This window comes from Hyperoodon ampullatus, assembly GCF_949752795.1.
Source record: "Hyperoodon ampullatus genome assembly, chromosome: 8".
NCBI classification, from domain to species: Eukaryota; Metazoa; Chordata; class Mammalia; order Artiodactyla; family Ziphiidae; genus Hyperoodon; species Hyperoodon ampullatus.
In genome coordinates, this window is record NC_136921.1 from 31,285,705 (window position 1) to 31,300,257 (window position 14,553).

The following is a 14,553-nucleotide window of genomic DNA, read 5'->3' on the forward strand; positions in this document are numbered from 1 at the left end:
TTAGGGTGACCACACACTTGAGAAATCTGAAGCTGACCTGGAACAGTACCTTTATCTCTAGTCTTGTCTCATTCCTGAAGATAATAATAACAACAACAATAATAATAAAACAATTATTACTATTATTGCTATTACTTAGTATTTACTCTTTTTTTTTTTTTTTTTTTTTTTTGGCGGTATGCAGGCCTCTCACTGTTGTGGCCTCTCCCATTGCAGAGCACAGGCTCCGGACGTGCAGGCTCAGTGGCCATGGCTCATGGGCCCAGCCACTCCGCGGCATGTGGGATCCTCCCAGACCGGGGCACAAACCCGCGTCCCCTGCATCGGCAGGCGGGCTCTCAACCACTGCGCCACCAGGGAAGCCCCGTATTTACTCTTTTTGACTGAATGAAATAGTTCCTATACTGTCTAACGGTATGTTACTTGCTTACTTTACTATGTTACTCACTGAGGTACAATGACAGTGACAAAAAATGCCAGGCACTGAACACTCCCACCAAGGCATCATGGAGAAGGCACATCTCCCTAATTATTTTCTCTTGGTTTACACCAAACCAAGGAGCAACAGCATCAGCAAGCACTCTGGAAGTTACTCTTCATGCCAGAAGGTGCTCCAGCTGTGCCGACCAAGACAGCATCCTGTGATGATGGACGTGTTCTCTGTCTGCACCGTCCCACACAGAGTGGGTACGGAGCTCTTGAAATGTGGCTGATGTGATGGAGGAACTGAAGTTTTATCTGTATTTAATTTTAATTAAAATGAAAATAGTCACGTGTGGCTAGCGGCTACCGTATTACACAGGGCAGGTCTAGACACACGGGTTCACCATAGCATCTCAAGGAGTTTTTGCCTTGTTCCTTAAAGAGCTGAATCTGATCTTCCTCAAAATTCTGTTTCTGATCAATGCACTTAAGAATATCTGTGGAAGATACAGCAGCTTCCACTAGGGGAGACATTTTCTGTGTCATTGTAGTTACAGAGCAAAGGCAAAGTGCTTTCTCACAGAACAAGGTACTAGCTCCTCTGCAACCACCAGGGGTCACTGAATTCGGAACAGGGCCCCCAGGGGCTGGTATGAACACACTCCAGGCTTCTAAGCCACAAGCAAAGAGCTAAAAAAAGAAATTCTGAATGTCTTGAAAGACTATCTTGAAAAACAAAAACAGTGGAATAAAACCAGTGGGTGTCTTGTCAGCCTTAAGCAACTATTACCACTAGCCAAAAGAACAGAACTAATTGCTTACTTAAAAGGAAAAGAAAAAAACCAAAACAAAACATGAGAAAAGAACTAAATCAGAAAACATCTAAGGAATGTAAGTAGTTTCCACAGACACTTCTAATCAAGTAGTCTGTGTATGATATTTCAACATGGCTGTTGCCTTTTTTCTTTCCTCCCTTCTCCCTCTGCACTTGATGGGGACACCTCCTTTCTTAAGTATAATTGCTTTTGTTTACCTATCTAACAAGGAGATAAAACACATGGCACACTTTTCTTAAAGAGTGGAGTGGTCTCCTCTTTGTGGAGGGGCGAAGTGTGGGTGACACAGCACTTTCAGGCTTGACTTGGAAGGTCCCGGGACTCTGAACCCGTTAGCATTTGCCCTGCCCCTAACCAAGCACAGCTGTTTCCTTTCTCCCAACTGCTCTCCTCGGGGCCCCAATTTTTTTGAAGAAGCAGAAAGGACCACCCTGAACAGAAAGGGCTCTCTATCCTCTTCTGTTTAGAGCCCAGTATCACGTTCTGTAAGGGGAAGGACAATGGGGAATACAGCAAATGATTTTTAAATCATCAGAGGATGGAGAGAAGGGCTCTGAAGACAATATTATGATTTTGTTTTCTGGAGGCAGCATCCAAGGGCCACTTTTCCAAACTTCAGGGATTCCTCTGGAACAGGAAAATAATTATTTTCTTTTTCGATTTCTTAAGGGAGGAACAGCATTAGATTGAGCAGTTCCTTATGGCCCTAATTTTCTTTCTGTCCCCCTCCAGCCAGCTAAAGGTTGGACTTTTGCCCGCTCTGCAAGATGGCTCTGAAGAGCCTTCCCAAACCGCAGGGTGTAATGAATCAAGTGGAACGAGGGCAGGAGGAGGATTCCCAGCCAGTAGCCGGGGTCAGCCCATGGGGCATCAGGTGAGGGTGAGGGCTGGGCGAAGAGGGGGCAGACGGGAACCGCGTCCAATGGAGAGTAGCTTGAGCTGTCCCCAAAGTGTCACTTGCTAACTGGTGGCCTTGGAGTCTGGACCGGGCTGACCTCAGGCATTCTTAGAGAAAATCTGCTCAGAAGAGTGCAAGGGAGGAAGTGGAATTATTCGAAAGAACCTGGGGATGGATGCTGAATAAGAGCCAGTAAACCTCCCCTTGCTGTATCACCTACATCCCTTCATTCAAGGTGCCTTTGCCAAGCTGCCCCCTTATACACACACTTCTCACACACACATACACACACACACATGCATATAAACCACAAACACACTCAAACATAAACATACAGACACACACATACACATACACGACAGACACACTCAAACATAAACATACAGACACACAGATTCATACATGCACACAAACTAAACGCATGCATATACATATTTACAAACACACAAAATCTACACATGAAAACAACATATGCACATACACACAAAACCCACAAATACCTTGAGAAAGAAAGACATACATACACACAGCGCACAAATGCACACGTATAAACATCACACATATACACACACAGCGCACCAATGCACACGTATAAACATCACACGTACACACACAGTGCACAAATGCACACGTATAAACATCACACGTACACACACAGCGCACAAATGCACACGCATAAACATCACACGTACACACACAGCGCACAAATGCACACGCATAAACATCACACGTACACACACAGCGCACAAATGCACACACATAAACATCACACGTACACCACCCCACCCCCACGGCAAATCTTCTTTACGTTTGGATAAAAAGTGGAGGTTGGGAAAACAACCAATTAATCGGGCCAAGTCTCAAAGGAGAGGAAATGAAATGAAAAATCCAGGCTGGGTTATAAAAATAAGTATTTTTTTTTTCCAACGTGCAGGAGGCTCATTATATTAATTAAACATTATTGCAGTGAGCGAGACGGGGGAGGGTGATTAACGCTGGGACGAGGGTAAGTGTTCTCTCCTGTTGCCTGAGGCTGTGGTGATCTTCAGATATTAATCTCTCTGAGCACTCAAATCCTGAAGAGATAAACACTTGAAATATGAAAATGTTTTTCTCCGGAGCAGATGCTGTGACGCTCCGGGAAAGCAAGCTCAGGAGGCGGCCCGTGGAGAGCGTCTATCCCACTGCCGTCCCTGGAGACAGGGACACGGCCAGTCCTCGGGGTGAGGGGCAGCCGAGCGGCTCTTGGGGACTCTGAAGAAGGGGAGGTCCCTCCCCCCTTTCGTCCTCTAGGCAGGCAACATATGATCTACTAATTTCCAGAATTAAGCACTTCCCTCTCAAACGCTTACGGGGGCCCAAGATCCAGGAACACTGAAAGCTAACGCGCGATGTGCTAGAGCAACGTATGCTACGTACTGGCGTGTGAGAGCCGATTGTGGAGTTTTCTGGAATTTTGCAAGCCTACTGTGAAATGCAAGCATTGTTAACAATTGAATTATATAAAGTTGCAATGAAATAAAGTATATTAAAAACGAAAGGAAATAAATTCTCAAAATGCAATACTTCCTAATTATTTTAATACATTTTACTGGTATGCATGATCCAGAAGTTATTTATATCTATGTTATCTGTGTGAGGGAAAAAAAACTATCTAAGGCTGTGTTCGTGTACTTCTCAACTCCACTTCCGGTGATGTCATGTTGGTAGCTTGCATCCAACCACAGTGGGAGGATTTACACCACGGAGAGTGGCAAACATTAATTACAAAGCAGATTTTTTTTTTTTTAAACCTGGAGAGCCAGTCGTTAAACATTTACCAGAACATCACTGTAAAAGCATGCCACAATGGAAACAGTGGACAACTCCTGCTTAGAAGGGCTAAAGGCAACCCCTCTCTACCAACAGTGCCAGGAGAGCCTCTGAAATCGGGCTCTCTGAAACCAAGAGGGCGGCTTCACCATATTCCAAGGACTGGCAGCAGCACTCTTCAAGAGGCCAAGTGCCAGGCAGCTCTGCTAGACACCCATGGGTGTGGCAGCATTTCAGGCCCTCGACTTGGTTTTCAACAGAAGTGATGATACCCTCCAAAAAGTATCAGTCAGACTTGGGGCCAGGAGTTTCCCAGTGGGCCATTTTAGGAACAATATCCAGCTTGGAGTCACAAGGGGCTCTGTGATGGTGGCATCGAGAGCTGGCTATGGGAACAAAGGGACATTGACTCATCCCCTCTCCTAGGACCTCCTAATTGCTCTTTCTTTCCTCTCCTTTGATCTTGGCCTCTCTCGCTCCCTCCCAGCTTCCAGGCTGCTCTGTAATCACAAGAGAGGGCCAGGAACCGCCAACCAGCTATTCCATCGGGTGACATTGTCAAGTAAAGGCCGGTGGTTTGCAGGCAAAGGGCAGAGGACTGTTCTGTGAAGTTATGAAGTTAGTCAGGGAATATGGAGCTGAAAAACATGGCGCAGGCTGGCCTTAACTTTCTCATCGCTTAATTCGAGGCTGGCTTACCTGGAAACGTCCGGTCGCTGGGGCCAGAGCTGCTGGTCCAGGTGCTTTTGAGCCACTTGGCACGGTCGTACATCCAACCACAGGGCTCCTCGGGGAAATCAAAGTTGCAGTTGAATCCTGAAGGGAGCTGCAAATCTTTGTCTAAAAGGGAAAACAAAAACCCCAAAACAAGGCGAATGAAATGGGTTCGGAGAACAGCCACAGTGGTGCTATTTAAACGGCTGGCAGGGCCTAAGGGGAGAGCAGAGAAAGAAACGGCTCCCTTTGCTTATTCATTTAACTCATCTTGGCGATTGTTGGCTTTCGGGTCAGCCTTTGGTCTCATCCTTCCCAGGCATGAAAGCCAAGGCTGCCAGTGGTTCCCATAGTAAGCAATTATAAATGAGGCCACCAAATGGCTTCAGGCTCTAATCGGCCTCTTCTGGCCACCCTGGAGAGCAGACAAATGTGGAAATTGCTGTCCCCTAAATGCCAGAGAAGAATGTCCCCCCAGTGCCTCAGTGGAAGGCAGGATCCTGCCAACCTGGCTGTCAGCAGTGATGGACAGCCCGTTGGCATCCGGAGAGGCTGAAATTCAAAATGCAGGAGGTGCTGGCCAGGGAGGAGAAAGTGATCTTGGAAACAAGGGAGGCTTGTTTGCCCTTCACCTCCCTATGCCAGGCCTCTTGTTTCAGAAGACGGGGTCAGTTCAGCATCCCCGGGGGAGGCACTGCCAGGTGGGCGATTTGGCATGTTAGGGCAAATCGGCGGGACCAGACCAGCCTGCCGCTCAGCTCAGCGCTGACCGGGAGGAAAAATAATTTTACATGGCTCGGAGTGCCTGAAGGCCAGGATTCCAGGGACAGCAGAGAATGGAAATCTAAGAGACCACACAATGGCTTGCCCCCGTCTGCTCGGCTGTTCACCTCTAAGCGGATAGACCAAACCCAAAGGATTTCTTTGGAGGTTCCACTCAGCTCTAAAAATCTAGTCTGAGCTGGTGCTGAACATGTGATTAAGTCGGGGGTGGGGTGGAGGTGGGGAAAGAGAGGAAACGGGAACCCAGATTTGGACTCTTGTCCTCAGTAGCTGCGGAGACAGCGGAAAAGTGTTGGCTAACGCTGGTAGCAGGGAGGAAGTGGGGTCTTTGGCCTTTTCACTTCCCTTCTCAGGGTTCCCAGAGAGGAATTTCCGTGGGGAAGGCAGGTTAGGAAGTCTAAAGGGAACAGCCGACGGGTGGAAACACATTGCTCCCGCCCCGGGCGGGGGGCGGGGACGGCTCACCTCTGAGGGGAAGGGCACTGCTGGCCTTGGCGGCAGGTTGCCACCGGGTCCTGCTCATGTCTCCCCTTCCCAAGAAAGAATATTTAATATTTGCCCACCCTTGGCCAAAGTCAGCTTGAGTTGAGAAGAAACACATGGAATCTATTACTGAAGCATCAACCTGTGGCTTGGAAAAGTCAGCCCTTAGCCCTCCCCATCCCCTTTTCCCGACAACTTCTAAGTTTCTATTTTTCCGTTCAAAAATATGGAGTAATTCAATATACCATAATTCCTCTCTAATGTTTATACGCATACTGTATCTCAGGAACCCAATTCCACAAAGAGATCTTTTGCAAAAAAAAAAAAAAAAAAAAGCTAGAGGGGAGGAACCACCAAAGAAACCCCAAATGAAACAAACCACTATAAACGGGAAGATTATATTAAACTTCTGAAAGTCCTTCCATTTTCCTTTGGATTGCCATTTAGACAAAACCCCCTCCTTTTGCCCTGCACCAAGCAAACCCTGCTGATCCAACACCACACAGTAAATGAGAGTGCTCCATTTTTGGCTCTCAAACTCTTTCAAACATGTCTTGGAAGATTCTCCAAGTCTCTTTCTCCTCTTCATAAAACAAAAACAAGTTCATTAAAATGTCAGAATTCTGTATTCAACTATCCCTGACCAAGAGTGTCCCCCGGCCCACGCAATGTACAAAAGCACATTCCTGAGAGCATATGCATTAAATTATCATTTTGCAGTCACACAACTTCAGCATTTATTTCTGGCTCCCCTCCCATTCTTCTTTGTAGCCATCTTGGGGAGCCGTCCACCGCATCCTTGCAGTTTCTCATACAGTCAAGTGGCTAAGGGTGCGGATCCACAGATTTCACCATCTACCTACTGACTCGGTGCTACGACTTTATGTCTCCATCACTTCCCAGGCCTCTTCACCAATCTTCCCTCATTTGGTTTAATGAACGTTTAATAATGATCAGTAATTCACTGTAAATGGAGGCTGTCAAGCATTAAATTCTAGCCCCAAATGCCAGGTGTTCCAAACTTTGTGGTTTGTTAGGAATGTCCTCATATTCTGTGACCTTAGCAGGAAGACTGAAAATGTGATGTCTTTTTGGGCTCTGCCAATTATTGTTTTTCTCTAACTTGGATATGCTTAGAAGATAAAATGAAAATGCAATAGATTTCCCATGTGAAGAGACTGATCGCAAATAGGAGGTCCTGAGTTTTGAGGAATGGGTGAGGTGCCTTTTCATACTTCCGTCTTTGTCACTGACCTGCACTCCCCTCGTGGAGGATGCGGTGCCCTATCTTATAATCCTAATTGTCAGGCTTTCTCAACCCGTGGTGGTAAAAGACACAGGGCAACGCAATTAAATCATGGTTAACTGCTGAGTTAACCTATCGTGCTCCACTGACCAAGTCACCCAGATGACAGCCAGATCTTCCCTTGACTGTGCCCCGGAGACAAGCTTAGCAGGAGGGGCGATCACAGCTGTGGATTCTAAAGATATGAAGTGAGGGCTAGGAAAGGAGACTATTCAAAGGAGGCATCCTCCTTGGATGGCCCCTTATCTCAGCTGATGTAGGGCTGTACTGGTTGTTCCAATATCTGAATGCTTCTAGATTGGTTGGAAATAGCCACTGCCCCAAGCCCCTAAGTACCACACTTCCCTGACCTCTGACCTAGGGGACCCCCAGGTCCCGGCCCCAGCCATGGGCCAGCCTCCACTGCGACTGCTCGGCACCCATACCATCCTGGATGAAATACGGCTCTGGCCCCGTCCTCACCATCCTCAAAGCTGCAGTTCTCCCCGCACTCCGTGGCCTCCTCGTCAGTGGGGTATGGGGTGGTGGTCTCTTCGCTCTTCACGGTGGGTCCCAGTGTCTCAGCCGTTGGTTTTGAGTCTGCAGAAAGGCATAGGAAGGGGAGTGAATACCACATGCAGCAGCCTGTATCAAAAGCCAGCAGGAAGATGCCAAATACTGTCTCCCCTCCAAGGGTGGGCCTTTCAAGAAGGAAGAAAAAAGGAAATCCAAGATGGACACACACACACACACACACACACACACACACCCATGAAGTCACTTCTGTGTGCTGTGATGAAGTCAGGACCATGGCCTGTGTTAAGGAGAATAGTCCCAAGCTGTAGAAATAGCCGTAATGGAGGCACGAACACAAACCCACACTCCACTCCACAGCAGAGGCCCTGAGGCCAGCACAAAAGGCCATGCACGCCAGGCAGTAGTGAATGTGGGTGACACTGACCACAGGCAGGGCTCAACCATGCTCTGGGTGTTCTGTTTCAGACACAGATGTGGGTGACACACACACATAAGCAATGAAGGACACCCATCAAAAATGGTTTGAAAAAAATCGGGGTTAACGGAGTGAGCTTCTGTCCTGTGGAAAACACCTGTCTGTGCACAGCCCCTTGGGTGACTGCTGTCGTGTCTCGGGCTCAGCCCTGCTTGCGCGTGGAACGGGCCTTCTCTTCTCTGCCTTCTCTGAGTCAGACGGAACCAAAGCTAACCTGACCTGGGGGCCCACCTATTACAAGATAATCAGAATCACAACGGCTGAAGTCATAGCCAAGCCCGACAGCTTGGGAGGTGCGACCCCAGACATCGTGGTTCGTGTCTGCGCAAAACCAGATGGAAAAGAATATGGGCTCAAAGTGACTCAGACTCCCTGCAGTGGAAATAATTTGGGGCTGTGCCTTTAGGTCAGGGTGTGGCAAATTCAAATGCTTCTAGAAGGCTAACTGCTACTGTTAGGGAGGATGGCCTGCTGGGGGCTGGGAGAGGAAAGGCTGGGACAGGAGTGGCAGAGGGGTCCTGCACACCTGGTTTAAAGGAGGCCACCACGTGACTGGTTCCAGCAGGTTGAGGAACCGAGGGGAGGTGGTCCAGTGTGGCCAGATCTTGCAAAAAGATTTTTTTTTCCTCGCGTGAAACAAACGAACAAACAAAATCTCCAGGGAAAATCTCCAGACCTGTCAGTGTTGGCAACTTATTCAAAATACAAGTAGCAGGTGACCAAACTTGGCTGGGCAAATAACCTCAAAGCGTCCTAACTTGTAAGTTCGTATTTGTTACGGTGTCACAGAATCTTAAACTCCGTTGTAAAGCAAACTATGGTCAGCAGGGCAAGAAGTAATCACTTGACATACAAACAAGTGAACAGGTGAAGCAGCCCTGTCAAATATTTAGCTGCAGTAACTCAACCCAGTCCATTATTTTCCTTGTTATCCTTTTGGGGTAGGAATGAAGAAGGGAACAAGGATGAATCACAGAAATGAATGGAAATTTGACAAGCAGAAAGCCACGTGGCCTGGGAGAGCGGTTCCTGGACACGTTAGGTAGCAGAGTGGGTGAGCTGGGTGGCAGAGAGATAATGTTAAATCCAGGGGCACAGGGGGCGGGCGAGGCAATGAGAGGGCAGGGCGTGTGAATGAAAGTGAGGAAACGGTAGCCGGCCTCCGTGTCCGCTGTGTTTGTACCGGACACTTAGAGGTAACTGCCCATCAAACTACGCTCCCTGGCAATTGAAACCAGATGTCAGAGACTTCAAAGGGAAGGAGGCTGGGCGGAGGGTATCGAGCCCCTACTCTGATCTTGCAAGGAACGGCCAGGAGGACTTTGAAATGAGAAACCTGTTGCTGACCATCGCCGGTGTAATTTGGGCCAGCTTGGCGGGGGGCAGGAGGAGGAAAAGGCCATTAGCAATTGTCCAGCTGGTCATAAAGCAGGGCCAGCCTGGGAAGAGGCGTGGTCCGGAGGACCAGGGACAGGAGGGAAGTATGAGTCAGCCCTCCGGTAGCTGATCGGCCTCTGGCAAGTGGCTCCTCTCTCTGGGACTCAGTTTCCCTCTCTGTGAAGGAGGCATTGGCCTAGATCGGTGATTTTTTTTTCAAACTGTATGTCACCCTTGTTAACAGGTTGTAGATCAATTTCATGGGTCAGGACTAGCATTTTAAAAGAGGGGCTATAATATTTCAGAGTGTACTCACGTGGCAAGGATGAGCACCGCTTTGGGAGCCTTTTGTTTCAGTCACACTTACTTACTATAACAAGTTTATTAGGTGCCAAGCAGCAGGCTAAGTATTTTATATCCATTATTTTATTGAATCCTCATGACAACCCTGGGGGGTGTAGATATACTATGGTCACCCCCCCTTCTTCAGCTAGGATAACCGAGATCGGCAGAGACAGGACTTGAACTTGGAGATCTGTCCCCAGAGTCCGGGTGCTTAATGATATACTATATCCCATAAGCACACACGTGTATGTGTGCTTGTGTGTGTGTGTGCATGCATGTTTGTAAGTCGAGTGGCTCGTGATATAAATTTATTTTAAATTGTGGATGGTGGTCAGAAACGTTTGAAAGCCACTGGCCTAGAAGCCCTCGGGTCCCCTGCATCTCTAAGCCTCTGATTCTGGCCAGAAGAAGCCAGCTTGTGTCACTGTTGGAGGGCAGTTTTCAGCACCTGCAAGAGGACAGGTGAGGAACACTCAGCAGGCTGCAGGGAACCTGGCCTCACTCCGTGATGGGGAGTAAAGTGTCTTCCCACTAAAATATGTTCAATGGGGCTGCCTTCCATTGAAAGGTGAGAAAGGCTAATTTGGGCCCGATTCCCAGCCTTCGTGCCTCAACGGGACACTTCCTCGGCGCCATCATAAAGGCACACAGGCAGCACTTTTCTCCCCGGGAGCCGAAAGCGCTTCTCCGACAAGCTCTTACTAATCCTCCACGATCCCCTGCTGCGTGAGCTGCTGACAGGTACGGCACAGACAGGAAAATGGAGATACCTGGGGCCGGGGTCCTGCCTGCCGCCCCCCGAGCTCCGTTTGGCAGGCAGCGAGCGAGCTCCGGCTCCGGCTCGAGCTGGGATCTGTGCCAGCCCTGCCCCGGGGAGGAGGGCGGGGCCTGGAGGGGAGGCGGGCCCGACTCAGAAGGATGGATGGGCTGCTTCCCGGGAAACCAGGAGGGTGGCCATGATCAGCGGGCCTCATCTTCGTTCAGGAGACTCGGAGGTGCTCCCAGGGCCTGCGACGCAGGGTGGAGCCCAGCGAGCCTCCTGCGGCACACGGGGAAGAAGTCGGGCTCTCGGCAGCTCCCCTGTAACAGGGTCCCGCCTGAGCAAATAAATGCCTTTTACAGATGTGGCTTCCAAATGAAAATGAAGTCTCTTAGCCACAGACATCTGGAGGCCAGATTCAGACATAAACCGATTACTTTATTATCATGAGCATTTTTTTACTTCCCTAAATCAACAGCCACAGCCCTCTGGCCTGAAGAGTCAGGGTCTAATTGAATTTGGGTGGGCAGTGTGTCGTTATGATTTGTTTTTGAGAGACTGGGGCTGGAGGACTGAAATGATCCTTTAAAAATGACAAAGCACATCCCTTGAGAAGCTGTCCTGAGTCCAGAGGCTGCAGTGCCCGTGGTCTGAGGTCGAACAAAGTGGAGCCCAGGGCAGGCAGGGGGCAGCAGCGTTTTGAAGGGATGGGGCTTCACCCCAGGGATGGCTGCCCCTCCGCCCCGTCCCCCCGTCGTGGTCTGACCTCCTCCCAGGCCATCCCAGGAAGCCGGGGTCATGAGACCATGTGAGTGAGACCCGCAGTGGAAAGAGGGCCTTACCTGTCCAGTCACAGCCCAGCACCTCCAGTCGCATCCCAATGCCCGCAGGGGACCACCTCTCAGGGTACACCCGCACGTACTGCGCCAGGACAGGCTCAAACCTCCGGATGTCAGGGGTGTCGTAGTGCATGTTCCCTTCAAACAGCTGCAGGGGAGACAGGCTGCTCAGCCCTTCTGAGGTGGGAGAGCCCTCCTCACTCCTCCTTTCTGCTCCCTCCTCCCCCCTTCCCACCTCACCCCTCACATCCAACCAGAGGCAGCTTCAGAGTTAATTCATGGTCACTGCCCATTTTGGTCCGTGGGAGCCCCATTCTCAGACCAAGGTTTTTATTCATTTGGGAGGTCCCAGAAACACGGCAAATGGGGAGCAGATGAAAGTGGCAATTGCTGGGTTCTGTTCTCTATCCTGGCAGTGAAACTGAGGACTCAGAATTCGGCTCTGAGTGAGTCTTAAGCTGGATTTGGCTGGAGAGGAGTGAAAGGCATTTAGGCTGTGTTGCCTGTTCTGAAGTTCTTGGTTTACTAGAAAAAGAAGTTCTTTCCCAGATGCTTAAAAGGCTAGATTTAGAAAGTCCCAGCTTGAAAGTCTAGGTTTAGAAAATGCCAGGTCACTGAGAGGCTGAAGGGAAAGTGACCATCCCTTTTCTAGGCTAATGACAATTTCCACTGGTCCACACCCTGATAATCTAATAAGACTGTGTTCCCCCAACCTTGGTTTAGTGGAAGAAATTCTGTCAAAAGAAACCTCACCTAAAGCCACACTACATAAAATGCATGACAGTGGGGCTGCCCTGGCTGAAGCCAGGTGGGGGACCCAACCCAGAGCGTACCTGTGAACCAGTGACTTAGGGGACTGTTGGTGTGCAGGTGTGCCAGGGGCTGTAGCTGATTAGCATCTAGGAATGAGGCAGAACCAACTCATTTTGCAGGATGCCCACAGTTCCAAAAGGGGGGCACTGTCATGGGGAGGGCAGGCTCTGACCCTGGCTAAGATCATCTCCTTTCCCAGGCCCCCAGAATAGTCAAGGAGAGCCAGGGTCAGCTGTCCCTGGGGGGGCCAGTGGTCCGACTTCTGCTCCATTCACTGAAGATTCCAGTTACCAAGCACTGAGCCTTTCCAAGCCGCTGGAATTATGAGCTGGGAGTTTACATCAGCACTGCAAAACCTCCAACCCAGACCTTGCCTCTGCATTAAGAATGGAAAACATTTGCTAAACAGAGACATGTGATACCCCTTCCTTATTAGGGGCCCTGCTCTTCTGAGGAAAATGAGGGGTAACTTAGCAATGAGGGTCGGAACGCCTGGCTGGTTGGGAGATTAACCTGGAGAGGGACAGGGCTGTGATGTCCTCTCCCTTTCCTGGGGCTCCTTGGTGCCCCTTGCTGAGGGCTGACCTTCACTCTTCCGATGGCAGGAGTGGGTGTTACACTGGCCTGCCCTTCTGGCCTGGGGTTAGTTCCTCTTGCCTCCTCCCAGCCTCCGTGTAAGAGGCAAGAAAGATCTAAGCAGCCAAGCCCAGGAAAATACAAAGGAGTGCAGCAACACTCAGAAAGACACAGTTGTCTTTGGAAGTAATTCACTAGTTTCTATAGTTGAGCCTCCAAAAACCACATCCCCTTTGGATGTCTGGCCAGTTCCAAGGACACTTTATCTGAAAGAGTGTCCAAGACATTAGAAAGGCTAGTGTTGAGTAGTGGTTAGGCGTTTGGGCTCTGGAGTGAGACTTCTGTCTGAGTCATGGCTCTACCACAGGTACTGTATGACCTGGCATGACATCAAGCCTCAGTTTTGTTATCTCTAAAATGGGAGGGACGAAAGGACCTACCTTCTAGAGGTGTTGTAAAGGCTAAAATAAGGCACTTAGCAGAGGGCCTGGCACAAAGTAATCTCTCAGTTAATATCTGTTTGACTGGCAGGGGTTGGTGATGACCATCTAGTTGGGAAATCAACATCCCCCAAATCAACCTTCCTGTTTGGGGCAAGGTTAGGGAGTCCTCCGGGAACATCCTACCTTCGGCTGCTGGGTCCTGGGGTCCTGGATGTGCTCCCAGTCTTTGCCATTTAGGCTGTAGGAGACTTTGAACTTGCGCACAAACGCCCTGGCTTCCACGGCAGTGATGCTATCTCCTCCGCGGGCCCCCTGGATGATGACGCCTTTCACGGTCTTGGGTGCCCCGAGGTCTACCTGGAGCCACTCCTCGCCCGGCTGGGCCTGAGGGATCCGAGGGAACCAGCCTGAGCGGCTGCTGACCAGGCGGGCAGCGCTGGGGCTCCAGAGGTACTCGCGGGTGGAGGAAGCAGAGATCTGGGAGTCGGCAAGGAGGCCCGAGAGCATCCCCAGCATGTCGGAGCAGGGGGCGTCTGCGGAGAGGGAGGAAGACACAAGAGGTCATGCTGCGACCCTACTAACTGGAACCACCCCCAATCAGTAGGGAACTGTCGAAGAACCTGACTCTCAAACACTTTTAAGTCAGCACTGATTTCTTTGCATTTCAAGGTGGGATAGCACTGTGGTTAAGAGCTCGGCTGGGCACCAGACTGCCTGGATTCCCATTTGCTTTGTCACTTACTAGTTGCGTGACTTTGGGAAAATAATTGAAGTGCTCTGTGCCTCAGTTTCCCCAGGCCTAAAGGAGGGCTAATAGCAGTACTTACCTCTTGGGGGTTGTTGCATGGATTCTGTTAGTTACAATATAAAAGATCTCAGCATGGTGCCTGGCACGGCTGAGTGTCTCCTGTTGTTAGCCAAGGACTCTCCCATCCTTGGTGACACAGTCCCCACTGAGCCTCCTAGGGGCAGTGAGTGCAGGGGAGCTCAGCTGAGCATTGAATTGTTACCTGGGGGATTATTTCCCGAACTAGATGGAACCCTTCCTGGGACCAGATCTTAATTTCACATGTGGTACCCCAGCTCTTTACTGCCTTGCCTCCTGCCAGCATCCCGGGACATGCTGTTCCCTCTACCCAAAATGCTCTCCCCTC

At 49.8% G+C, this 14,553-nt stretch overlaps 1 protein-coding gene across 6 annotated transcripts in view; it reads right to left on the reverse strand.

The window, feature by feature from the left end:
* The window catches only part of NRP2 (neuropilin 2), a gene marked incomplete at its 3' end in the record, with an annotated part of 112,660 nt that overhangs the window by 39,424 nt on the left and 58,683 nt on the right, over positions 1-14,553 (reverse strand). For all 6 annotated transcript variants that reach the window (XM_079710464.1, XM_079710462.1, XM_079710463.1 and 3 more), the window contains exons 9-12: positions 13,583-13,932; positions 11,571-11,715; positions 7,718-7,834; positions 4,669-4,809 (exon numbers count right to left, since the gene is read on the reverse strand). In XM_079710464.1, the coding sequence (XP_079566590.1) occupies positions 4,669-4,809; positions 7,718-7,834; positions 11,571-11,715; positions 13,583-13,932 (753 nt within the window). The remainder of the gene's footprint in view (positions 1-4,668; positions 4,810-7,717; positions 7,835-11,570; positions 11,716-13,582; positions 13,933-14,553) is intronic.